Source organism: Cyanistes caeruleus, chromosome 8 (genome assembly GCF_971803275.1).
Source record: "Cyanistes caeruleus chromosome 8, bCyaCae1.hap1.1, whole genome shotgun sequence".
In the NCBI taxonomy this organism is placed as follows: Eukaryota; Metazoa; Chordata; class Aves; order Passeriformes; family Paridae; genus Cyanistes; species Cyanistes caeruleus.
Genome location: NC_141708.1, coordinates 13,302,990 through 13,330,907, shown reverse-complemented (window position 1 = coordinate 13,330,907; position 27,918 = coordinate 13,302,990). Strand labels below are relative to the sequence as shown.

The window sequence follows — 27,918 nt, the reverse complement described above, 5'->3', positions numbered from 1 at the left end:
CCCTGCACTAATTATAAAAGAGTACAGACACAGCCTTTTTTCCAAGTGCGTGGAGGTGGGGGTGGGGGAGAAGCGTGTGTCTATGTGAGGAGCACAACTATTTTTTATGCTTTCAAATTCTTAATCCTGTTTGGAGCTGTCAGTGGGGGTTAATGGAAGCCTTGGATAGGAGAATTCCAATCTGGTTGGCAGATGGATAGGTTGGTTATAGCTGCATAACTATGTCTTGCCTGCAGGCACAATTCAGAACACTGTTAAAGCAATATAAAGTCTCTGTCAAGCTGAACCATTTGGATCAGTAGCAAGGAGAAATAATAATAAAAAAGGAGTTCATTTCTGGGCCTTGCGTGTTTATGCTAGTATGCAGAAACTGATTAATTGTCATCGTGTGCTGGTCTGCTATACCTCAGATTTCTACTTCTGGAGTAGATTTTGCATGCTAATATAATCCTTCTCCCTCTTGAGACATTAGCAAATAATCAAATGAAAAACAGGATCATAATTTACTGAGATTCGGGCAATTCTCTATGCAAATTTGACTTGTTATTGCTGCTGCCTCGTTAATCTGAATGCCTTTGACAAACTCCTTTGATTTATGAACTCATGACAACTCCAATGTGTATATATTTTGCTAGATTGACATTATCATTAAGAGTGGGTGGACTGAGCTCACATGAATGGCTGATTTTATTCGCTGGTGTCTGCTGCTCAACAGCTGAGCATCTCCTTCTCACAAAGCCCCTGAGCGCCAGGCTCTTCCCATCTACCCATCCATTCATCATCTCGATGTTAATTGGCCCAGGCTTTAAGCAAATTTTCAACACGATTTAAAGGCACGATGACACTGATTACTGACCCTCTGCCATACGGTGCCTATTGATTAACCTGACAGAGATGATGAGCTTGAGGGAAACTAGGTGTGTGTGGACCTCGGGGAGGGGAAAAAAATAATATATTGTTTATGCAGGCAAAACACTTGTCTTTATCCCAAAGGCCAGAATTTGTGCTGCACTGGCCCTTAAAACACACTATTGCTTTAAACACCTGCATCCAATACAGAAAATGCTTGCTTGCTTGCTGTGGAAAAATGATTACAAATTTGATGTCATGTGCAGTCTGTATTTTAATCGAGTTCCCTGATAAATAGACCCCCTCAAGCCAATCAAGTCTCGCTCCAGCCATTGCGTGCGTATACATCAGTGAGAACAGAAGCCTGGGCAGGGTGTGCTTTTAGTGGTATCAGCAGATCCAACTGCATGTAGGAAATCTACTTGGGTATTTTAGGTCTCTAAGCAAATAATACGGTGGGAACACAGTGTGCAAACAGTTAGAGTAGAGTAAATGTTCCAAGGGCGAACTGGATGCCAGACATAGCTGTCTCAGTATTTTTGCTGCCACATTAAAATAGATGCTTTAGCACACACCGATGAAATAGTGCATTTTTCCTTTTCCAGTGCAAACTGTTGCTATGACCTGACCCTCAAGCTCCTAAGTGCATTGAATGAACACAACATTTTATCAGAAATTGAAAATAACTGACATCCTTTTTCATGTTCCTGGAAGTGTCCCTGCGCTGCACTTGGTCCTCCTCGCCAAGGACAGAAGGGTACTCTCTCAGTCAAGAGGGAGCCACTGAATAAAGAGGTACATCAGCATTCTGTCTGCAGACTGGTGCTGTATGAAAGTAAAAGGAGGCAGAAGGCCTGTTTAACCCCTGCCCAGCCCCGGGTTAAGTCTGTCAATCAGGGCACACTGTTCTTCTCTCCCAATTCAAGCCAGCAGCCTGCCAGAAGTCAGGATGTTCCTCTTGTTCAGGAGGGGGGAATCTGGGAGAAAGAGGGTGTTGCTCCAAGATGCTGTGAAGTTTGTTGTCTTGCAGAAAACAGGACAAAGCATTACCAGGTTAAGGTATGGAGGAATTAGCTGTAATTGCCTAATGTCGATGTCAGCCAGAGAAGACCGAAAAGAGAGAGATATGAGTGGAAATAAGTGCCAGTCTAAGACCAGAGGCACATAGAAGCCTTATGTTCCCTTTCCAATAACCTCTGTAAGTGATAGATGAGTTCAAGCCCATTGTTATCGTTAAGGGACTGTCAGCATCCTCATTTTATAAATGCTGTCTGTCAGTTTATAAATATCTCAGCCATTTCAAACAGTGCTAGGATGAATCCTGGCATAGCCAGTGTCAGCCTGAAGCAGTATTACTGTTAAAAAAAATAAGTGTCTAAGATACACTAAAAACATGTAAGGATAGCTTCTCCTTTTTGTCCTATCATGAGGCCCAAAACATTCAAATTCACACTTATCTGGCTAGTCACTACAATATATAAAACCACTCCTTAGGATTGGTAATGTTCTTTGAGAAGAACAAGTATGAAAGCTGCAAGTTTGAAGGCAATTCTCTGCTGTTCAGTAGATAAAACAAAAATGACAGCTATAACACACAGGGAGATCCACAGCAATGAAAATGCAGAGATAAGTATCAGGCCCCATTCCTCCTCGGCATTTGCTGCTCTGAACATTCACCAAGATTAGATCCTTTTAGAGAACACCATAAATTGCAATGTGTAGGCACAAGGGGGTGACTTCAGCCTGGAATGAAGGCACAGACAAGTTTCCCAGCTCTTACATGTTTAAAGTTAAGTGGTACTTTTGCAAGGGGTTTTGGCTGAGCGTGAGAATGATGGAAGGAGAGGGCAGAGAATCTGCAGCCTGCCTTGCACTGATAATGGAAAAAGAAAGGGAATAAACTAAAAAGGCCTTCTAGTTCAGTGCCTGCTTTACAGACTGGCATGCATATGTCTATTCTGTTTATTATATCTATTATCTTGTTAGCTGCCCAGAATCATGCCCCTTTTTCTTCCTCCAATACATTTATAAATGTCCCATGATGGAGACTTCACCACACCTGGAACATTTACAAGTTGAAATTCATGCCCAAGCAGCTCAGGTGCCCACTATAACTTAAATTCTTAAAACTGAAGCTCTGACAGCAGTGAAAATGGGAAGTACAACACTACACCACTGACCAGACACATACATGCATGTTCACACAAGCCCTAATTTGGTCTGCCTCCATGTTAACAATGCTGATGATAACAAAAATTTCAACAACCAGGACAAGATTCTGGTTTTCACATCTGTACAATGGATCCTTCATGGTTTTCTTTATTTTTCGTTCAAATAAATAATTGGAAAAATATAAATTTTCAAAGCTACAAGACTTGGTAACAGAATTTCACAACATAAAGAGAAGCTTCTTATGACATTCTTTAACTTAGTAATTACTGGTTGGCCATGAAAGGTAATTTAATGGTGTGGGAAGTCAGGAAGAACAGTAAATTCAGTTCAACATTAAAATACCAAAAACCAGCACAAATATCAATGATCTGATGAACAGATGCATTTTGAACAGCAAAAATTTAGTTTAAAAATCTAATTTATTTAAATCTAATCTAATTAAAAAATCTGGTTTGGCTAAAAAAACCAAACTCACTACCATCACCACCACCCCCTCCCCCTCAAATACTGATGCTGGGAGCAAGTCATTTAGGGGAATTTTAAAAAGCTACCTTCACTTCATCCACATTTTTCAAGAGGAGGGAGAGAGGGAGGGAGAGAGAGAGAGAAAAAGAGAGAGAGAGAGAGAATATGGCTAATGAAAACAGGCTTTCCATGTTTTCCAGGAAGCAGGAAGCAACCCTGCTTAACAGTTCTGTTCTGTGCATTTAAGAGAGTCAGCAGTGGCAAATTTGTTTTTAATATTCAAGCTTTCAAGCCTTGCAAGCTAGTTGGCCAATGGCCCTTTCTATTCCAATGTTTGTTGGTGCCTTATTTACACACACATTACATCCGGAGAGCCTTTGAATATAATTTCATGTGAATTAAGGGAAGAACATTTGCTTCTGCTAATCAGGACATCTGGTTATTTTTGTAACTCACAGACATCTGCATTAGGCAGTTCAACTTCCCCATTCCTCATAACAAGGTTAGAGCTTAAGAAGCCTCAAGGACCTCTAGTTGAATTTTATTATTTGCATTTCCTCACAGCCGGGACTGTTTCAGAATTTTCTTTCCTAAATAGCACAAATTGATCAGCACCTTCACAGGTATACACGTTTTTATAGCTAGCACTTTCTATGCATGATTTTATAGTGTACATCTTGTACTCAAAGACTTTATGTAGTTCAAAGCCATCAACATCTTTTTAAGGAACAGAAAGCTCACATTCCCCAAAAAAAACATGGCTGAAAACATTCAATTAACCTTACAATACACGTAATATGGGTATACTTTCAAATATTCAACCAGATCACCTATGTAAGACTGGTGTCAGGGCTCATTCTGAATCTTATTATATCTCTGTGCATTGGTTTGCCTCTTCCTACTGACCCTTGAGCATCTGCTCCTCACATTGAACAAAACAATATTCCTCCCTATTCTTCAGGACATTAGTAATTTCTCCCTTATTTTAAATTCATGTTAAAATTCCTTTATAACAGTTTCAGATAGGGTTAAATTTTTCTGCCAGACTGCTGAATTTTGCCACACATACTTCAGGAAGAAGGATTTTGCATGCAACAGAAGCCTTTTAGAGAAGAACTGAATCAATCCAGACTTGGCTCTCACTTCTTTGTTGCTTTCATTTTGCTACATTCCTTCCACAAAAATTCATTTTCAACACTCATCCCAGAGTGTAAAAGTACTAAAGTTTGAAATTATACACTCTTATTCACAGTTCACAGCATTCTTCCCTCTCATGCTTATGAATTGTAGGCTTTTATCAGTAATTTTATATGCAGGAATACGATGTTCTCTTGATTTCTCTCCCCTACATGTAGGGTGGCGGGGAAATCGCAAAGTCAGCCTTTACAAGCTTGGAATATAAACCAACATTCAAAATACATGTCAAAAACATATTTCTAGTACTAACAAGAGTTAGCAAGAGCCAATGGATCCGGGGAGTGTTTTAAAAAACTTTTTATTTATTAAAATTCTCCAGATACAGTTTAACTTTCTTTGTACAATATTTATTACAGCTTCATCTGCATAGGAGCTGCAAGTGCTCTTAGAAACCAGTTGTAAAAGTGTCTAGTTTTGCTGTAGATTTCATGTCCTTGATGCCCAAAAGACAGGCTGGAAATAAACCCCCATAGACCAATGTCTATAGAGCAGGTGTTTGTTTATTCCCAGCACTGGTGGTGAGGGGGTATCTCCACCTAACTCACTGACCCTTGTCAAGTGCTGTGGTACATTTATACAGTAAGTATTGCTCAGTGTCACTATGTCACCACAACATCATCACATACACACAGGAACTAATTTACATAGTATGATCTCTTGGTTATTAGATAGTTCTTTTGCACTGTGATTGCACCTCCCCAATTTGGGCATTACTGGGGGGCTTTGATGAAGGCTTCCAAAGTCTTCTTTGCATCTGAACTGCTCAACTTTGTCTTCAGAGCATGCCAGTTACTGTGTTCCTTTGTCTGACTGGTCTCAACTGTTTGTTTTGCAGCCAATTTGCTTTGTACTTGCCAATCTTTCACTAGTACTATACTTATCTATCTCTAAAGCTATCCTCTTGGCAAGTTTTTTTCTTCTTTTTTTTTTTTGTCTATTCATATTAAGCAACTAGTTAACCATATACTAGTCATTACATTCTATAAAAAGTTATTTATATCAGGTTATATTGGTATGAAAGTTAGGATTCAGGTTATATAGGTATAAGAAGCTATGATTCAGGTCATATTGGTATCATGTTATATAGGTATATAAAAAGTCACGATTTAGGTCATATTGATACCAGGTTATATAGATGTATCAGGTTATATTGATATCTTTCAACTCAAACTATATAAGCACCTTGTAACTTTGAAATTAAATAGGCATCATCCTTCTTCAAACATTATTTTCTAACTTTTTTAACTACTTCTCTCAAAGAACCAATGCTGTCTCACTGGACTGACTACAAAACCCCTTCCCCTCTCATTCCTGGTCATCAGCTACACTTATTATAATAATTTTCGTTTTCCGTTTTCCAAAACCTCTCATTCTGAGTGTTCCTGTCAAACAGACAAAATACATCCATTTGACATCACACCCCTTCCTCACAGCCTGTGGTATTCTCACTCCCAAGCACCTAAATCAACCACATCATCCTCATCTTGCTGTACTGTTTTATGCTTTATTAGTTGTTTCTTCCTATTTTTTATTGCATGAACGGGGAAAATGAGATACAAAACCAAGGCATGAAGCACAAGTTGTCTGTCCAAAGTAAAAATGACAGCAAAGGGGAACAAAATTTGTTAACTTTTTAGGCAGTTTCTTCCCTGAAGCAGCTCACTTGTTAAGTGGCTATTCAGTGGTCTCACTGCAGTGTCAGACTGATGGGAATTCACAGCACTGTCTCCACCACCAAATGTGGAGGCACCCAGATTTTTGTCTTAGACAGTGTGAACCAGGTGACCCTGTAGCCAAAGCTACTTGGTTCTCAATCTGGAACAGGTTCAAAGTACCTACACAGTCACCATGGAGCAGTTCAGATGACACAGCTCCACCTCCCCAATGTGCCTCACAGTAATAATTAGTCCATACAGTCAGGCTTCAGTGCCTTTTCCAGCTTCCAAAGCTACATTTATTACAAGAAGCATCAATCACACCACTGGACTAGGAGGCAAATTTAGTTAGCTTCCAATACATGGTGTGCTTATCTCCATACAGTGCTGTTGAAAAACCTCATTGCTGATATGAAAACAGGTGTGATTGTTCAATCGCATTAAGAAAAAAATAAATTATAACCTTAAAATAAAAGAATCAAAGGTTACAGATTAGGCACTGCACATTATAATGTCTGGCTAGTAACACTGCAGCCTTTTAACAGCTGCCACCCAAGAAACAAACCCTGGGGTTCTCCTGATTTGGCGAGTTCAAACTTAAATTTTGGCAACACAATAACCCCTCCTGCAACATTTAAATTTAACAGCTCACCACTACCTACTAAAATAATTCCAACTCTAAAACACCATTTTCTTAAACTACAACAAGGAGTTACAAAGTATTATTTTAAATTTCATTGAACTGGGTAAGAAAGAAGAGCTGGACATGCTTTGGAAACCGGCAAATTGGGTGAGTAGCCAAGCAACCAAAGAAGGAAAGATAAAGATGTACATAGGTTCTCACCTTCATATACCTTGGGGGTGGCAAACACTTTGTTCCTATAGGAAATTATACAGCTCTAGACCACCACCTATTTGAGTTTCAGTAGTTGCAGCTTTTTTGCTACAACATGAACGGCTTATTAAACCTACAGCATATCTGTTTTATTTAACTTCTTGGTGGAAAGGGGCCAGGAAAACAAAATGTACTTAAATGCTGAATTTTTTTTTCCAGGCTGAATGCCTTTCATCCAGTAAGACATTCAAAGCAGTGACCCAGCAAATGGATTGAAAAAGCAATCTTCCGTCTCAGTGCCACATTATCATTCCTATTCAGTATTCTCGGTGAGATATCTCAATCAGCTGGATGTGTGTGTAAGTGACAGCGCAGCCCATTGCTGGGTTAATTAAACATTTGACTTTAACACCCTCCCCATCATTAAGCAAATAAAAACAGATAATTCAAACTGCACTTCATCCACGGGGTACACAACATACATGTCAAAATTAAGAGAGTCCAAGGCCCTCAGGGAGTTCTACTCGGGGAGGTAATCAGTTTAAATCTTATCTGGTTTATCAATTATTCTATTGATTAAAGCAGGGTGATTATACAAAACTCCCTCTTGCCACATGGGATACATGTAAGCAGAGGAGGACAACACACAGAGGCTCAAAAACAATTTAAAGAAAACAGAGACAGATGAATAACAGTCTATTAGTACATGCCAACAATCCATAGATGGAAAACCTGATACTTCTTCTAAGCAACTGAATTAAGTCCTTCCAAATTAGAGTGCCAATGCTTTTACCTCATCTGCTTTAAAATCAGATCTATATGTTGAAACGACCACATTTCTTCATTTTAAATAGGTAATTTTTTTGCCTGAAATATGTTTCATTGTTACAGTCCCAGAACATAACAAAGACACCCAACACCAAAAATTCCAGACTTTTAAAAGGCATCATACTTATGTACAAGTGACTCTGAAAAAGTGGATAGAAAGGGCATTCTCTGTATATTCACTCTCCCACACACATATATGGCATAGCCAAAAGTAGAATGTTGTATTTTAACAATTTAAGTGACAGATCAACTCAGACAAAAAAAAAGAATGTGCTGTGGAGTTGTGGAGTTTTTTTTGCTTTTGCAACCCTGCAAAGTGAGATATTACAGCTGTGGGAGCTGCCACTGCCACATACTCCTCATTTTCAACAAACCCTCACAGAAAATCCCACCACAGTGGTCCTTATCACAATTCTCTTGCATACAGCTGCACTACACAAAGCAATTCCAATTACTTCTCATTTTTTGTTTTCAGGTAAAGACCTCATTCTCTTCAAATGTCTGTTTGTGTCCTGAGTTTATGATCACAGTCCCACCTCCACCATCTTCCAGCAATATTATGTTTCAAGTTTCACCTTATCCTAATGTGGACTGTACAAGACCTTGCCCTACACATACAAAACAGGAATCTTTCAAAACCAAAACACTGGAGGCTACTGCAAACAACAATTGGAATTTATTTCCAAAAGTACCCTCAAAGCAATAATTAGCAGCAAAAGAAAACTCAGCTTTAAACCAGGGCCTATTTTTTTTCTATAGTATCTCCTGCGATCTGCTTCATAATGGTCATACTGGTAGCACAAATTAGTCATCTAATCACATCTCAGCTCTTAACCAGGACACAGGGTATGAACCACAGCAGTCAAAACACTGACAAGCCAGAGAGCCCCAACACCTCACCAGCCAGTATTGCTGGAGTTGCAGTCACAGGAATTTTAAGCAACAAGGACAGCTAAAAAGCTGAGGTGTGTTCTTGCCCTTCACCTTCAGGAGGGGATTATGTGCTGCTCCACATTGGCATTGTGTGTGCATCCAACCATACTTCGGCCTCTTCTTTGTAGATCCCTTTTCTTCTTTGCAAGCAGACTACAAGGCTGCATTAGCATGCTGTATTTTGCTCTCACCACTAGAAATACTGAGGGTGCTATTTGTAATTGTATTCTTTTAAGAGGTTTGTTCTCTGCAGCTGTTTTCTGCTTGCAGTGTATTTTGTGTAATCAGCACATCATCATAAATACATTGGCTGTTCCCCCGAGGGAAGCTGTCACTGTTTAATTTACAGAACAACCTGGCCAATGTGAATTCTAACACTACAGCACTATGGCAAGAAGTTACCACACTCGGAAAAACAGGTTTCTATGAATTTTTATATCAAGAGCTGGTCCCAGGACAATTTAGTTTCTAGAAATAGATTGATTTTAAAAGCACTCTATACACTGGATGGAATAGATTCTTTCCCATTTACAGCCTCTTAAGGCAGCACCAAATTCACTCTCACATTATTTTAAAGGTGACAATCTCACCACAACCATCTTCACTTCTGACTTTTGCCCAAAGAAGGCACTGGATAGAGGTGTATTATCCTACACACCAATTCTGTGTGTGTTTGGGGTTTTTTTAAAGAACAACCACAACAACATCAACGTGTTAAGTTTGTCTTCATTTGCACAAGGGAACGTACTGTCTTGCAAGGTCAAATGTTATTACCCACATCAAAGGGGTGCTGCACAGTTTATTACTCTGAAGATGTGATAGCAGAGCAAGGTATATTCCTGAAAGAGTAGAAGTGTATGCAGCTTTATTGGCTGAATGAAAAGTTGCTTCCTTTGTTTGCTGGATATATGGCTGTGTTTTGAGAGAATAAATCACAGGGATTTTTTTGTAGAAGGTAAGCAAAAGGCGATGGTTGATCTTGCTATATACAGACACAATTTAGAAAATTCCACAATGGTGGAATATCAAATTATATTGATAGTCATTTAAGAACTAGACATGAGCCCAAAATATATTTCTGGGTATGATCAATGAGGTACTTGGATATTTCATTCACAATGGCTACTAGAAGCAGTCTGACTACTTAGAAAGGGAATCAAGAAGACTGACAACCTAATTTTTTTAATACTTACAGATACACATATATATATGTAAATATATAAATAAAATGCTAGAGAGAAACAATTACAAATATAAATAAAATCAGAAAAACAGAATTCCCGAAGTATAAACTTCTTTGGGAATTCTCGTGAAAAAGCAACAAAAAACTGTTTCATATATTTAACAAAAAATTTGCATTTTATTTTGGGGGGCAGCTGATTATTAAATAACTTTCAGCATAACTGAAAATTCCTAAAATTTCTGTGTTTAGCAGCAATTTTTCTAACTCTTAGTGGTAATTAGAAGCCCTGTTTAACATCACCAGACACAGGGCAAGTATACAAACATCATAAAAATGAATCATGCGTATCACAGAGTATTGGCTATGTATTTTCACAAGGAGAGTTTAATTTTACTTAGTTAGTAGAGTATTCTAGCAAATTATTTTTATTTCAAATGTAACAAAATTTAAGAAACCATTGAAGCAAAACAAATACATCTTGTCTCTTATATGGTTTATGTTTATGAGAATGGTCTACCAAACACAGATAAAACTGAGTGAAAATAGTTGAGATTTTTATGGACAAGTGAGTCATCTGCTTATCTGTAGAAGAAAGAATACAGGAAAGAGAATATCTGAATAAAAATACTCAGATAGTCTATATAAGTAATAGCCAACAGAAAGCAGAGGAAATAAGATAAAACCCACCTGACACAATGTAGCAAAGTACTTCTTCAAGCTATGAATTTTAAGATTTAGCAATCACATTTCTACTGAGAGTGTTTGGGCTGATTCCCTGCAATTTTGCATGCGTTTACCTTATTTCAAAGAAGAAACATTTTATTTTCTTCTCCTTATACAGAACTATTCACAACTATCTCTGCATATTTCCTAAGAGTGACTGAATTCTAACACTGCCTTAAATTTAGATGCTGGATAAGAAAGTATTTCATGACTTCTCCAAATTCGTGGTAAAAATCCATATTTGCCTTTTAAAATTAAAATTATTGGTGTTATCGCTTTGCCAGTTGTGCACAAATAGGTACAACTTGATCTTGTGCCACGGGCTCCCTCTGAAGCCCTCGCTGCCCGTGGAACCATCAAATCCAAAGTGCTAACTGAGCGATTTACAGAGACTAGCACTGGACCATCTGTGACTGGTGCGAGAGGGCTGCAGCGGGGTACCCTCAGATCCTCCCTTCTCCACAGAAAGGGACAGGGATTCGGAGCAGCACGAAGAGCGCTGATATGTTATTCGAGCGGCAAACGCCCGCGGCGGCCGGCGGAGCCCCGGGGCTGCAGTTCCGGGCGCGGCCGGGGGAGCGCAGCACAGTCCGCGCCATGGCCCGGCCCCCGCCCCGCGCCCGCGCCGCACCGCGCACGGCCCCCTTCTAATTCAATTAGCGCAGCCTGCAACTCCAGAAAAGAGTAATTCAATTAGTGCATTGTGGAGCTCCACAATACCTCCAAGCAGATGTTCGCAATCCTGAGGAACCGGAGCTAGCTTTAAAGATACCTGTATGCCTCCAACGCGGCGCTGCATATGCCGTTTGTCACTACGGCTTTACACACCTTCCTGACTCCTAACGAGGGAGGAAGGAAAACGCGGATGAGTTTTGTTTCATTTTTTAAACCAAACAGCCAAACCTGTGCTGCTGTGCTAGAAACCTTGCTCTCACCTTAGCGGGAAAAGCACGTCAGTGGTAACCGGACCATCGCTACCGAGGCTGAGGGAGGGGGAGGCCTTGTAGCTACGGTGCACTTTAAATTAATCATTCTGTTGGACACACTGGGGTGTTTTGTCTCAGTGAGAGATACTGTCACATTTCTTGATACTCAGATTAAAGAGCTAATAAAAGCACATGGAACTTTTGAAGATCAATGTGTCTGCAGAACAAATGCCGATTTCTGTTACTAAATGTAATTACTCAGTGTAATTAGAAATTAGTGATGTGCTACAAAAAAAAAAACCAAACCCATCCCACTGATCCACAAAAGAAGATTTCTTTCTAGTCCCCTTTCATTTCTTTGTCACGTGAAAGGAGGAAAATATCTCTTGCTGTTGCTACTACCCGAGAGCTGAGATTGTGCAGCACACCCTGGCAACTCCCTGAGTTTGGTGGGCTCCACAGCATCAGTCAGCCTCTGCACAGGTCACAGTACCAGCCAGACAAGGTCACCAGATTTAAAGAGGGATAAATCCTAAATATGTTTAAGAAAAAGCTCTTCTGTAGTCACTGGGCACTTTATTTAAAGAAATTTAAAGCCAGGCTAACCATCATGGGTCTTCCTACAGTGAAGCTCCCGAAAGTCTGAGCTACAAATGGAGCTGGAGTCAAACACAAAAATTATGTGATTTGGCTTTGTTTCTGCTCTTTCTTGTACTGTCTCTCATGCCTTTATAATTGCTCCTGCCAGGTGGTAAAATGAGGAAAACCAGGAAAGACTGCTGCTGAACACCTCCAACAAGAAACTTTGCTTAAAAAACTAGGTGTCACATTGTGGCAGTTCAATATTTCATAGCCAATACAAGGAATGTGCAACAGCACTGCAACTTTAAATCTTAGCCTCCTGTGTCAGTCTATCTCCTCTCATTGTAATGCCAAAGGGAACAGCAATCAGAGTGGAGATGTTCAACGTGATAGAGGTCAGGACACCAGTGGATCAACGTACCAGAAACACGACCTTGTTTATTTTTTTCCCCAGTATTATTGTTTACAGGGTGCTTTGCTCATGTACCTTGTGGTTCTTAGCTAAAAGATGAAATTACAGCCCAGGATGAAGCGCTCAGGCACACATCCAATTTGTGTTTCCATCTCAGAAAACAAAAAGCTTCTGAGGCCCTCGGGCTGCCATTCAAACTTGGAGAGGCTGACATTTTTAACAGCATGAACCAGAGACTGGCAGAGGAATGATCTAATGCATTTCTGACTTGTCAATCAAAGATCTCACCTCTGCTGTCTTGTAAACAGTTGGGGGCCACCTAACTACATTCACTACCAGGGCAGAGCCTACTGCCAGCCAGGGGGGTGCTGGAACCACATGCTTTGGCTATTAGTCACAAAAATTAGGATTCTGCTTTAGAGGTGCACTGTAAACAGCCCCAGGGCAGCTTTCACACAGCCACTGGCAGAGCGAGAGGGGTGAATACAAAGCAGGCTTAGTGTCTCCATGCTGATGGAGTCTATGACTGGACACCCCCTATCTTTCCCAATTAGAGACAGAACTATGCACACCAGCAAACACTGGCTCCAAAGCCAAACAATTTCCTTCAAACGTATTTCTCATAAATGCATTTCTGAGCAGCTAGTTTGCCCACTCCAAGACTCTAGCTCTAACCTCCTGTATAACCAGAAATTATGTACTACTACTCACATTTACACTGTATTTCCAGCAATAAAATGTCAACTTCTAACACAAAAGTGCATGAACGGGCTGAAGGAAATTTACAGACACAACTGCTTCCACCAATACACAGACAACGCTTCTTAACAAATACTCCGTTTTTTAACACAAGAATATAAACACCACGAAAAAATAATGTAAAAGTAATTTGAAAAATAAGTTCATGTCTGTCTCACAGGGACAACAGACTTCCATCACTGCATCCCTTTAACATCTATTGCATTTTCATCTTTCTGCTAAAGTAATCTCAGTCCATCGAGGTCACATCCACACAGCACAGCCTCAAGTGCACTGCTTTTGCTTCAATTTGCCTAGTACAGTACACCTATGCGTTCCTCCCCAGGACAGAGCATTTAGCCCAGACCGAGGAAGTCTCACACACACGCTCATTTCTGCAAAACCAAGTAGAAAATCTTCCCCTTTACCTGACAAACCCTGATGTCTAGTTCTTTATGGCCAAGATCTTCAGGGAAAACAAAATGCAAATTTCTGACGTTCTATAGAGACACTTCTATATTCAACAAGATGCTGCTACTTCTACAACAAAAGTTAATCCTCCTCTTTGATTACTAGAGCCTGTTATAGAAACAGAAGTTCCAGATTTGGCAAAATAAAGCTGACAAGTCAACTCTGTTCTTCTGCACCTGTGTCTAGGCTCCAGACAAAGGTAGTAAAAGTGTGACTCTTGTCCCAAGAAGTTCACAATCTAAACAGGAGCTGTTATTTGTGTTGGCTGTGAATTAGGTAAAAAGGAAGAGGTGGACTGCTCTCTGTGATTATGGTGATACATAAACTCTTTGGCAAGCCTTTAAAATTCCTCTTCAAACCTCCTCATTTATACAGCAGCCTACAGAACTGAATTAAAGGAAATATGTTGGTCTTCTGCAGACCTGAAATGATTAATACAATCATTCCCTTGGCATACTTGATGGGTGTAAATGTAAATTTGAATTTTCAAAGGCCTGCAACTATGAAAAACAACATAAACAGAGCATTGTGAGCATGCATGGAAAAATATTTGAACAGGGAAAGTAATTATCTTCACATGGAAAATGTCATGAAAACAGACACCTGTTGGCACATCTGGAAACTTATGAAGCACAAGTTTCTACGAAAAAGAAGTATATTCAGCATAATTTATTTTTTAGGAGAATCTGCATGCAACCTCACTTTCAGTTGCTTTGCAGAATAATACTGTAAAATCTGGCATCAAAATACTGCAAATGGAATGGCTGGCCTTTTTCTCTTGTTAAAATATCCTCTTTGACCACTTCCCACTGTGCCTTATAGGAGTTCATGTTCCAATTTGCTGCCATCTTCAACCATGATTGCTACGAAATTCAGTTACACAGTAGACTGTCAGTTGCAAAGCCCTTTGAGATAAAGGATATAAAAAAAGAACTGTTTCTAGTTCCTTATTCCCCTATTCATGAGTTCAGCCTTAAAGCCTTTCCTACTGCAGGATAACTGCCTAAAACCTGGGCTGAGGAACCCTGTTTTCACCTAAGCGTCTCCAATAATAAAAACACAAAGAGGAAAAACAAAGTTACCTGACATATGAACAGAATCATCTCTTCATTTACTACCTGCCAATGCTTCCCATGAGCAGTCAGCAAGACTTTAACTGAGCTATTCACAAAGAGCATCTTTTCACATTTCTGTCTGAGCATCTGAAGGCAGCCATGTAAATAACTAGACAAATTCAGCAGTGACTAAGTAGCCTTCCAGATGGCATCTTCTCTTTTGCCACAAGCAAAGAACATTGATATGCTTCTCCAGTTACTTCAAGCTTGCTACGGAAAAAAGAAAGTAACTTAATATGAGAAAATTCACTGGGCTACAGTAAAGTCTTTAATGCTTTCCCAAAGATTTGATACCAAAAAAAAGGCATCAAAGAATGATGAAATACTGCATCACTGCTTCAAGCAGGCTCCAAACCACTCCCTTCTGCACTGGAAAATGCAGAAAGCCATGACTCAGAGGGGAGTTTTTTCAAACCATGCAAGCTAATGAGGATCAATCAGAGCCCATTGAAAAAAATGGACTGAAATGTGGATGACTCAGTGCTGCAGAAGCTGTTGCTGGCAATGTGGTTTCTCTCTCAACTGGCAGTAAATGTGTTCCTCAACACAGCAGTCAGAGTTCAGTGAAGAGTACCAGTCTACCATTTCAGATGGCACGTAGGACATACTTTCCCAATACCCAAAGTCACTAAATATACATGGAAATGTCTCTCAAAATATGCAAAAATGCAAATGTCAGTCCTACCAGTATCCCAACACAGTGAATGGTTGTACAGCTGGCTCGTTTGACACCAAATATCAATGCACTGCACTAGCAAAACAGTTATTGTTCATATCTGTCATTAGCAAGGGTATCTTAAGCTAAAATAAATTTATATCTCTTCCCCTTTGTAATATATGCCTATTTTAAGTAATCAAAAAAAATCAAATAGAAAGGGAGAAGCGTCAATTTGAGTTTATAAATTACTTTTTATGTACTGCTAAGCTTAAAGAGATCTGAGATTTATTCAACAGCCAGAAGCTCAAAAATTAGACCCATCCGATTTAGTTAAATTATGAAAATCAGGATTAGGAGTCTAAACTCTGCCTGCTGTCTCTAGAGTCCTTGTAGACTAATAAAAAGTCGTGTTTCCCCCTCCCCCATGGAAAGCTCCACTAAAAGCTTGGTTCAGCAAAGGAGGCCTGGCAGGACACCTTCCAGAGTCCATCAGTGCTACTTGTTGTGTCAGCAAAAGAGTTGCAGCAAAATGATGCAAGACACTTAAGCCTCCTCTGGGACTAAGAGGATTATTTCCACCGCACTAGCCTGGCTCTGGGAGCAAGAAGTAAAACCTAAAATAATCTTTGCATACCTTCCTTTAGAGGTGCATAATCAACTTACCCAAAAACATGTGAAAATCTCAGAAATATTCTGTCCTATTCTTTTTATCTGGTTTTGAAAGATGCTGGTAAATCAAACTCTCTGCCACAGGTTAGGCCACCAGTAGCATATTCTAGCAGCATAAACCTTGAAGTAGATGTTCATGCTACCATAAGCTCAAATAAACACGCTCTTTACAGAGATACTCCTGCAGTCCCTCAGTCACTGCACTTCATAGAATACCTCAGAGTTTCCAATGTGAATATAACATCTCTGGACCAGTCTCTGCTGTTACATTCACGTCATCAAAAATGCTTGCAATGATCTTGAGAGCCTTGTCTAGGTTTCTTGATGCTCACCCAGCACTTGTCTAACTCTCCCATAGGAGAACGTCTCCATTTTTTAGGATTCACTGGTCACACAAAGGGTCTGAACAAACTTGTTTGCCAGAAAGCTGACTCATGACAGAGAAAAGCCTGAATCTAACAAATTCAGAGATCAAAGGAAAAAAAAAAAGAAAAAGGTTTCCTTTATTTGCCTTTTGACTGACAACTTACTTGAACAATAATTTTCTGTAGTGAAAATGTCCAGACTCCTGGTAACAAAGCTGAAGTAAAGAATTGCTGGCATCAATTCTCATCATGGCAATGAACTTATCCTCTCAGTCCTTTACGTTGCAGACAAAAAATTTAGACAGGAGAGGAATCGCAAATAGCCAGAATAGCCAGATTGGAGACTGTGTGATGGATGCTGTTTGCCAGATATAATTAAGTGGTATCTTTTTGACACAATTTAAAGCAAATGAAAAAGATGATGGTATCAAGCCAATTTAGATGAAATAACTATATCAAGGTAAATGGAAATGCCCCAGCTGACCTGAATCTACACAAGATGGGTTAAAATACTAGAGATCAGAATGACAGAGGAGAGGCATAGAGTATGAACCAGAATAAATAGAGGTCAAGCAGGCAAGTAAAGGAGATGCACACGCACACAGATGGAGAGAAAAGGAGTGGGGAGAGACAGAAAGTACCTGGAAAGCTGGGAGTGCGCCAGTCCCTGGGTTATACAGGCATCGCAGCGAGGGCATGCTGTCCGCCAGGCTGGAGCAGCCCAGCCACAGAGATCTGGGCATAGAGCACTGCAGAGAAAGGACAACTATGAGATGGGACTGTATGAGACAGGATGGCACAGATTACAGGAACTTTTAAGGCTTAGCCAAATGGCATCAACACAACTGCCCTTTAAGAGAGCACTAACTGCTGAAGCATCTTTTCCTTGAGAGAAGCTTTACAGATGTCATAGTAGCAAGAAAAAGGCACTATGGATCCAGAAAGTAAATTTTGATTTATTTTTCACAACAGTGTGTTGAGTTTTCCCAGTAACAAAAAGTTTCCTTCCAATTAATCAGACCTCTTCTCCATCCATAGCAATGCTCCAGGCAGAACACAAGGCGAGCAATTTTGCAAGGAAAGCAGAAAAGTAAATGACAACTTTAAGTGTAATACTTGCAGGGAAAGAAAAGGTTTGTGATTTGTCTGTAAGTGGGATAAAAGTAAAAACCTATGACCCAAGGTGAATAGGAAGTTGGTGACACTTTATAAGAGTTTCATATTTCTGCTTGCCTTGTTTTTTAAATAAAATACAATTGTTATAATAAATAGATTCAGTTCCTACAAACAGAAATACAAAAAAGGAGCCAAAGCAGCCAATCAAAGAAAATACTAGTAATTTTGATAGTTAAAGCCATTACCCCTTGAAATAGAGAGCTGCTTATTCATTTTACACCACTACTATTAAATTTAGGGATGCATTATGACAGCAATTGCTTTTACCAGTCACAGAGTTTTTGATGCCATAAGCACTACTGCATTTGTCTAATTACTGGCAAGGCCGGAAAAAACAAGTGTATTTTAAATTGGCAGATAGCCATGAAAACTGAAGGATGTGATAGATTAGCTGCTAGAGATTTTAAATCCTCATACTCTTCTTTTTTCTGCAATTATGCTCCTGCTTTTTTTTTTTTTTTTTTTTTTTTTAATAGCGGGGGAGGGGATGGGAGGAAATTTGAGTGGAAAGGGCAGCTGGAATGGGTATGAAATGACAGCTGCCTTCTGAGCCACCATTTCTTCCTGCTCTTTAGAGGGCTAGAAAACCTTGCACAATCTTGCACTAAATGAGTATGTAAGAGCAACAGAACCCATCTCTGAATGAGCAGAAAGGTGATCACCAACATCCATAATCTGGTCCTGTGCAGACAGACACAGAGATTAACCGCGTCTGTCACCACATTCTTTGCTGTACTTTGTTGCAATTTACACTGCTGTTCCCGAATTAGTATTTAAAGACTGCTGGATAATATAACCTATAGAAATGTTCTCAATAGAAGTTTATGATACCTTAAAACACATTCACTGCTGCATTTTCATTAAAAAAAACAAACAACCAATTCCCCCTTTATAAAGGTACTGAAACTCAAGAATTTGAGTACAAATAATTGTAGTAATACATATCACATGAACTTGTATGTAATGCCCCTCCTGAAGCCAAAAAAATTACAGCCATAGTATTGTAACAAGCTACCAAAGTGAGCCATACTTCCCTGTTCACCGTTCTAACCTCCCAAACACTCCCACATATAAAAAACCTTCCAAATGCCAGCAGTCTTTTCTTTGCAATGTAATATGCATCACTACAGCTACTGAAAGCTGTTGTGACAATAACTTTAAAAAAACCCCATACATGAAATGGACCATCCATGTTTAAGCATTTCACCAGTTTTATTTATTTAAATCGAAGTTGTTTATTATTCTCCAAGAACGTCACAGTAACAGGAGATTCACTACATGGTGCCTCTGATGATGCAGAGAAAATTCACTAGGTAAGCATCAACTGCTTACCATTAACCATCCCAGGATTCATAACATAATACAAAATAAATACGGGATGATTTTTTTTTTTTCCCCTACAGAGTTACCCAAGACTTGCAGCTATCATTTATTCCATCTTCTCAAGCTTTCCCATCCCTTGGGCTGGCTCAAGTTTTCATGCTGTGATAATGAATTCAAAGAACTGACTGCCATTTAGACTGACAAATAAATCAAAGAAGTTACTTTAAATATTTTTACTGACTTAAGCATGGAATGGTACAGAGGCAGGAAAAATGTGGAGCATTTTGTCAGTGGAAAGGCAAGCTTAAGTTGACTCAAGGTTTATATGAGATTACAGCTCAAGTCAGAGTCATCACAATCTGCAGGTAGGGCACTCTATTGTGCCAGGGAATTTACAAGGCAATGAAATGTCTTCCTCCAAAATTGCCACAATAACAAAGGAAAACATTGAACGGCTATTCTGCAGAGCTCTCTGTCCAACAGAGGATATCATTCCTCACCCATGCACTCCTGCCACTTAGTATTGTTCCAGAATTAGGAAGTACAAAGTAAAAAACTACCACTACCTTAGATGATTTCTGAATCTGCTCCAGTATATAACAAAATCCACATTAGTGATACAGTTCTGTTACCTCTCTAAAAATATAAGCGTGAAGTTGCACAGTGTGGAAGGAAATGTCATTCCCGTACTTGCCTTTTACCTATTGAAGGAAGCAGTGACACTAAATTACTGTTGGTGACTGAAAGAGGCTTATTCACAAGCCTGAACAAAAGGCCCCAGGTGCTTCAATAGAAACAGCTTGTGTGTAAATCAGATGAGTGACCCAACAGAACAACTTCATTTAGAGGCTGATCTCTGAAAAATCTCAACAGCTTCTATCCCCATGCACTGAGCAAGCCACGTGTCAAACACTCACTTTTGTACTGTCAGCTCCACAAACTAGGGACTGGCCTCAATGTTCATGACTTGAAAGCTGACTGACAAAATCCTCTCCTGAACTGAAGTCAATCTACATCGATTCATCAAAACAAAGATAGAGGCACAGTGCATGGACTAGAGCCAAATGGGAATGCTGGTATTGCTTGCTAAGTACTGGGCTGGGATGCAGCAATCTCTTTACTTTCCTAACACCCAGCTGCATTAATACTTCAGATGTCTGTGCAACTTTCAGACCCAGAGATGCAAAGCTGTTTATTTAGAAAAGCTAAGCATCTTTAATACACATCAAATGGCATAAAATAGGGAATTATTTGATGAAAAACCCAATTTCTTTTTCCAATTGATTTTAAAATCCTACTCCCTGAACTCTGAAATGTATTTTCCCACTAAATAAATACAGGGAGTACAGTTTCAAACGAGACCAGCATCCTCCTTCTGACAGAGGCTGGTTCCAGCTGCTCCACTGGTGATTAAAATGGGTTTGCCTTACTTTGAATTAAAATAGGCTAGAAAGATTCACAGGCACTGCCTGAGCTGAGTGGACAGTAACCATGAGCTGAAGGGAAGATGTATTTTAACCTATTCAATTATTCTTGTAATTATATTGCAAGAACATTTTTTGACTACATCAGATGTTCTGCCTCTAATAGTCTACCCTCTCTTCCAATTATTGGATGTCCTAAAGACAAATTTCAATACACACTCAATGGCTAAATTTTTGCCAGTGCTAAAAATTGGTTATTTACTTTATTTGTTACTGCATTACAAGATTATATCATTTCAGACTGGGTTTTTCTTATCAAATTTGTTCTCTTCTAGTCCTTCAGCAAATACAATATACTAGTGGTAACTAACACAGTTTTAGTAAATTGTGTTACAGGTCAGAAATATATCACCTTGTCCTGTAAAACTAAGTGGCTCTACATGAGGAAAAAAAAGTTCTTGGACTACTACAGTGCACAACTATAGTGCACAGGTATGAAAGCATAAACTGACTATACTGAGCTCACTGTAAAACAAGAATGACCAAAAGAAAATCAAACAATAGTTGAAGGATATTTTCTTTGTAATCACTTCAGAGAAATTAATTAGACAGTAGTATACAATGACTGTCTCTAACTGCGGCACATTTTAAAATAGTGAGGTATTACCTACTACCCCTATACGAACTCTGTACTGAACTTTATGATAACCTGTGCACTTAAAAAACCTTTGATTTACAGGCAGCCTAACATACTTTTGTACATCTGCACAAATTGGTGACAAAGCCAAAGAGGAAACCAAATTATCTCCCCAAGGGCTGATGTTTGGTGTACTGTACATAAGATTAATTTCAGATGCTAACCACATCTATTTCAGTCCTTCCCCAGTTCAGAATTATTCTTCCTCTAGTACAGCATCCAGTGCCTTATGCAGGTGAACTCTAAAGATAAACTAGTAACAATTTCTAACTCTTACAAAAAACAAGACATGAGGGGAAAAGAAGTCCTAGAAATTCCACCACCCAAACTGAAGCAGACAAAAAATAAGGGATGCTCTGAAGGGTATTAAAAGTTATTAAAAGTATGTAAACCAGATGTGAGCTCTGTATGAGGAGACAGATCACCACTTCAGAAAGCATATACAGGATGGCTGGCAAGAACAATTTTCATTGAAAGTCTCTTTCACACTACTGTTTCCTGCATGCTCTATAAAACCTAATTCTCAGGAAATGTGTCTAAGGAATTTTAATCCTTTATCAAACACATGCTCAGATCTTACTGGAATTCCTAATATTCAGAATTATTTTTAATTGCACTACAAAAAATGGGAGAACAAACCTCAATACCTTTCCATCTCACTCAGTTCCTCTTATACTTTTTTTGGCCACATACTTAACTAAGCCAATGCCAAAAATATAACATACATCACTTTCACATTGTGTTCAGTCTGCACTATTCCTGTCACCACAGAATGCAACACATTGCATGAAACATATCAGATAAGGCATCTGCTATTTACATTACAAATGTTGGTCTCACAAAACTTAATAACAATTCCAGAAATTTACTTCTGACAAAAAATTATTTTGAATCCTTTCTCTGGTTCACTTTTCATTCTTTTAACCTCTCACATACATGTAAAAATTAAAAGGTATCTCTTATTTTTCCCTCTGCTGTTCTGAGAGATGTTTTCTGATTATATATACAAGTATTAAAAAAATACTCCCAATGCATTTTGTATGCTTCCATAATTAAAAAAATGCCATACATATTTCATTTTTTAGCTTTGGTAGTTCTTTTTATCTGAAAAAAGTATAAAATACAACTTCTAAAAAAGCTGCCAAAACAGAATGAGAATATTCTTTTATTATTTATTTTAGTAGATTTTCTGGGGCTTAATTTTTTTTCGTTTCCCCTATCCCAACAATGGATTCAAGGCATACTAAATACGTAATTACATGAGAGAGCCACACAGCTTTCAAAGGAGCCATTCAAGTGAATTGTGTAAATAATATGCCTTTAAAAACTCTAACATATGAATACAGATTTACCAGTTATGAAGTAGTTATATACCTGAGAGACAAGAATATGCATTTTTAAAAAAATTCTGCCCAATTATGAACTTACCAAGGAGACTAGCATGTCTCAGAGCAAATTAATACTTTCATAACTTTTGGAGAAAGTTTTTTGCCTGTTTTCATTTGAAAATAAGAAAAAACATTAAAAGCTGTAAGTCTTAATTAAGACAAAGAAACAAGAGTCAAAACCACACAGTTAAAATGTGCACCTCCTTGCATCCCAGACCAGTTTTCCACACTTAGAACCAGATAACTCTGACTTTGTCACTGGTGGCTTTTCTTGAAAGCCTTTCCACAGTAAGAAAATAATTTAGATAAATAAAGAGGCAACTGTAGTAATCCTTGGAGTGTGACCATGAGAAGGATCTAGCAGAGCTCAGCCAGCCCACCACATCAGCTCTTCTAGCCACACATATTGCACCAGAATCATGAAAGGCCAGACACAGTACTTGTCACAACCAGTGCTTTGCACAGTTCCTCACCTTCTATTACACTCAGACACCTTGGTCACATTTCCACAAGCATCTATGGGGATGATTCAAAGTGGTTTGTGCTCCTGTTTTGCCACAACAAAAGCTGAGCAATCTCATTACAGACCCTTGGACCATTTTTCACAAACTGCAAATCAAGCAAACCAACATCTGACTTTGGGAAAGCTGAGCATATGTTTCTGGGACAACCAGGGTCTGACATCCAAACAGTTAGGTCTCACAAACCAGAGGCTGAAACATGCTACTAGGATCCAATTATAACAGTCTTTCTAGATTCCAAACATAGGTAATACTGGACTTCTTACCCTGGTACAGATCATTGACTTCAGTGCAGCAGTTTTCCCCTTCACCCTCAGGGTGTTACTACATTCTGCCAGCTTTGCTGTGCACACAGAGCTCCAACTGCTGTAAGGGTTCTTTTTCCTTCAGCCACCCACTTTGTGTGTAATTGCTCAGTAAATTTTCCTTAACGTACGTATTATGCAAACTCTTCTCTAATCTTCTGGTAACTCCCTAGCTAACAGTAACTTTTTACAAGATATTCTAGTTCACAAACTACTTTTAAATATCAAAGATAAGACACATGGGAAAGGATTTACGTATTCAGATTATCCAAATAATAACTTACCTGAGTGGGATCTGGGAGGATCAAATCCCAGTTTTTAGGTAAATGTTTATGAAGAAATGTTTTCCCCAAGGAGTGGTTACTGGAGTTCAACCTCTGTGATTTCAAGTCAACAGAAATTATATGTCCCAACAAGGGGCCAACTTCCATCTATAAGGTGTACAAGATCTTCATTTGCCAAGTGCTTGAGCAAACTTGTTTGTATGGATCACATCTGAACTTGACAATACTAATGTTTTCATAATTATAGCTCTTTAATGCATGAAGCTGATACATCTAAACCAGTGCAGCTGCAGAGCTTTAAGATTTAGGTGCCATACCCTTCTTTAAGGAGAAAAACTTGCAGAGACCTGTGTGTGCTTCTTTAAACACCAAACTTACTAAGAGCAATCTCACCAAGGTCTAAAGCATGAAACTACATGAAAGCTTAAAATTGAGATCTTACAAGACCAAATACACTTGGCTCTTTGGTAAGCAAGAAAACCCCAGCTGCTACTAAGCTCCATTGTGTCTGGTGATCTTAGAAGTACCTTCCAAACTTAATGATTCTATAATTCTGTGTCTAAAGCCTGATCAATTCCAAACAATTCCCCATGAGTTTGGGCAGAGTAAAACAGCATCCTAAGGAATGTGTTGAAACCTCTTCATCTTGGAACATTTCTAGAACTTCTCTCTATTTTCATGACACAAACTGCAGAGAAAAAATACATGTCTCTACACTGCTGGAGAGATGAAACGGAAGTTTCATTAGATTTTTCCCTCATCTCTAGCTTTATTTAATTCCATAAAATCTCTCAGAGTTATTGTTATGCACCTACCACACAAAAGTGTTTCAAGGATAACTGATATGCCTGCATAGTGCTTTGAGGACATAATGTACCATATGACTGCCAAGTATTAATAAATGAACTGCAGGAAGAAATCTTATTTCAACTTTCCACCCAAGGAGTTAGTATCTGCATTTTAAAAAGCATATGGATCCACTGAAAATAGATGTCTTAGAAATTAAGGAAAAGATGCCAAATGACAAAATTACAAAACCAAAATATATCCAGAATAATTTAATTTTTCTCTCAGCAAAGTGCAATTCTAGCAGAAGAATCCTGGTTTTACCACAGTCCTGGTTTTTACATTCTCTTTTCCAGCTGACTTGACTGAAGTGCAGACCATTAATATCTGAAGTGCCTTGTTTTGATTATATTGGCCTTTGCTGGTACCAATCTAGTTAAGGTATCACCAAGAATTTCCAGCATAAAACACATTTACAGGTTTATAACTTGGCTTTAAAAATTCTACTACAAAAAGACAGTGGGAGGCAGAAAGGCTCAGATGAGTGCATTGCATTACATTACATATCCTACGTGATCCATACTTGCTCACAATGCTATGAAAAAGGGAGGCATTAGCTTTAACTCTGAATTACCATGTTTCAGAAGTCACCTGAAATGATACTTTTACTTCCCTGTTTATGCAATCAAAATAATGTTTTGTAAGTGCTTTACCTAATTAGCTTAACTTGCCCAGTTTCATAGTTTGGCTTAAATTATTCAAAGTGTCCATATAATAGAGGAATTAAAATGTCATGTCTGTTGACTGTATTTATACACAAATATTTCCCCCTTTTCCCCTTCAGAGAGTCAATTGTGGCTTGTCTCCAAAGGGTCAGCATCTAGGTGATGGGATGTTACAGACTGCTATCAAGTCAAAAGCTTAAATGAAGATCAACGCTGAATAAACCACCTGTATCTTCTACAAAAAGACAAACACCTAAACAGGAAAGAGCTAGAGTAAAGAGAACAATGCAGGTTACTTAAAATGCCAGTCTTAAGGCAACATGTATTTCTGGCCATAGGTATTGTATTTCCTCTAGCCCACATAAGTACGCAATACAACTCTCCACTGCAGCACAGCAACATTAAATATATAAACCTGACATTAAAGGGCAGAGGATAATGGCATCAGTGTGGGCAACCCATGCTTAGGTAATGTTCAACTATTACCTCCAGTTTAAAAAGGCTGAAAATACGCAAATGCAGCCAGCACTGGTTTTAGATAAAATTGTCGGTTTTATGGATATTTATAGTATGTGTCCAGTCTTGCAGAACTCCATCTTCCTCCACCTCATCTGTAATATAAACTGCTTTTAGTCCACATTAATACAGTGTGTTACTGGGATACTTCTCACATTCTGTGTAAGTCAGGCAACAGATCAATACTCAGCCATGCTGAGAAAAAAAAAAAATCATTAAGTTAGGATCCTGTTAAAAATACAGACAACAGGAGAATAAACCTGATGAACAGCCCCCATTCCATTTGGATGCATATATAGATTATGCTTTTACATACATCAAAAGTGGCTTTCTTTTCAATACATAGTTTTAAGGAATCCTACAGGTTGTAGGATTCCTATACCAAATCAAACTCACCTCAAAAAAAATTAACCTCTCTGCTTCCCATGAAAGCTCTTTCCAGCCTTTATATCAACTGCCTTACCCTTACACTTCCTGTGGTGAAATCACAGCACGAAATTGGAATAGCAAAGCTATTTCCACGACAGTATCTGATGATGACAAGCACAGGTTTATAACTTTTCCTTGGATCAAGAAGTAAGAAGATTGAGATAGACATTAGAACTAATATCAATAAACTGAAAATCAAAGGGAAAGCATGCTTACAAAAAATATATTTTTTCAAAAAGTGCAAGTTCTTTTATTATTTGAGGTTGCTTTGTGTAAAGGCTCCTTAGAAATTTTACTGTGCATTTTAGGCTTTTTTACCCCTTGGTATTTTTCAGTCCAAAAAACATATATTCCACCTGCATCAGAGCACTGGCAAGATACGACTGGTCTGTTTGCCTCAGAAGTAAAAGGAAAACAGAACAGCCACACAATTCTCTTCCTATTGTTCTCCCAACACACATAAGAAACAGAAACTGATGCCATGCCCCATAGGTCAACAAACTTGAGCTCTGTGAGACAATAATTGCAGAGTTTAGATTCCTCTGAGACACCTTGCCTCCGGCTCAGCAAAGTTTAAATCAAGAAAACATAAGCTTCAGTGTCCCAACTGACCTTCACTAGAGTGGACTTGAGGAGAGCAAGAGAGAAAGTCTCTCAGAAAGAAGCTCCAAAGCACACTTCACCTTTGTGGCACATCATTCAAAGAACTCATTCAAAGAAATGGTTTGCATATATAATTTAAAACTTGATGCCCATCTTCTAATAGATGTTCAAGCTCTGCTCAGTTTCACAGAAGTCAATATAAGTTGACAGCAGTAGGCAGCTTGCACAAGCAAGTTACTACTGCTTATAAGATACTGACACAACAGGGGACAATCCAAACCATCCTGTTAGCACCTTCAATGAAACTCTCATATTTTAAGGGGATTTGCTGATGCAGCTTTTCATTCTCACACTCTGCTCAAGTGACTTGGCTCTTTGTTTATGTTGGGCTCACGGCACCACCTTGAAGATCCCTTCATCACCATGTTTTGTCATTTCACAACTGCAGTTGCCATGACAACGGGATGCAGCTTATCTGTGCTGTTTTCATATTTCCAGTTTTTGTTGCCATAACAACACATTCTGGCTTTCTACAGAAACAGCAACTTTAAGTCATGTATTCTCAAGGACACAGGACTCATCATATATGTATGTTCATCAGAGAAGAGATCTGTACAGGCCATTTGTAAATTAAGCGATTTTTTCTGAAGGGGGATTTTTCACTCACAAAAGTGAAAAGCTGACAGCAATTGCTAGAGGCAGGCTGCTGAGACATCTAAAGCCTGGCCTTTAATAATAGCCAGAGTAATATAGCACTAGGCCACTTCCGAGTGGGGACTCCCCACAGTGTCAGACTATGTCAAACTGCACAATTGTTATGTGATGTGAGTAAGTGTCCATACTTGATTCACCCAGGCAGATTTGAATTAGATGCTAGATGCAATCCTCTTGAGTTTTAACCCAGTGGCCTCCCCATTATTACCAGCACCACCACCATGCAGCTTTGTGTTTGAAGGCCCATTTTA

The 27,918-nt window shown here is 38.9% G+C and overlaps 1 protein-coding gene across 13 annotated transcripts in view; it reads right to left on the bottom strand.

Moving 5' to 3' along the window:
- BTRC (beta-transducin repeat containing E3 ubiquitin protein ligase) overlaps positions 1–27,918 on the bottom strand; it is a 121,281-nt gene that overhangs the window by 76,178 nt on the left and 17,185 nt on the right. For 7 of the 13 annotated variants that reach the window (XR_015290321.1, XM_086901440.1, XM_086901441.1 and 4 more), the window contains one exon: positions 17,418–17,525. The exons of 5 other annotated variants lie outside the window; for them this stretch is intronic. Coding sequence is in view for 7 of the 8 variants with exons in the window: in XM_086901440.1 (XP_086757566.1) it covers positions 17,418–17,525 (108 nt within the window). In the remaining variant the exon portion in view is untranslated. Of the gene's footprint in view, positions 1–11,612; positions 11,680–17,417; positions 17,526–27,918 lie in introns of all 13 variants that reach the window. One more of the 13 variants, XM_086901451.1, reaches the window with a different exon arrangement.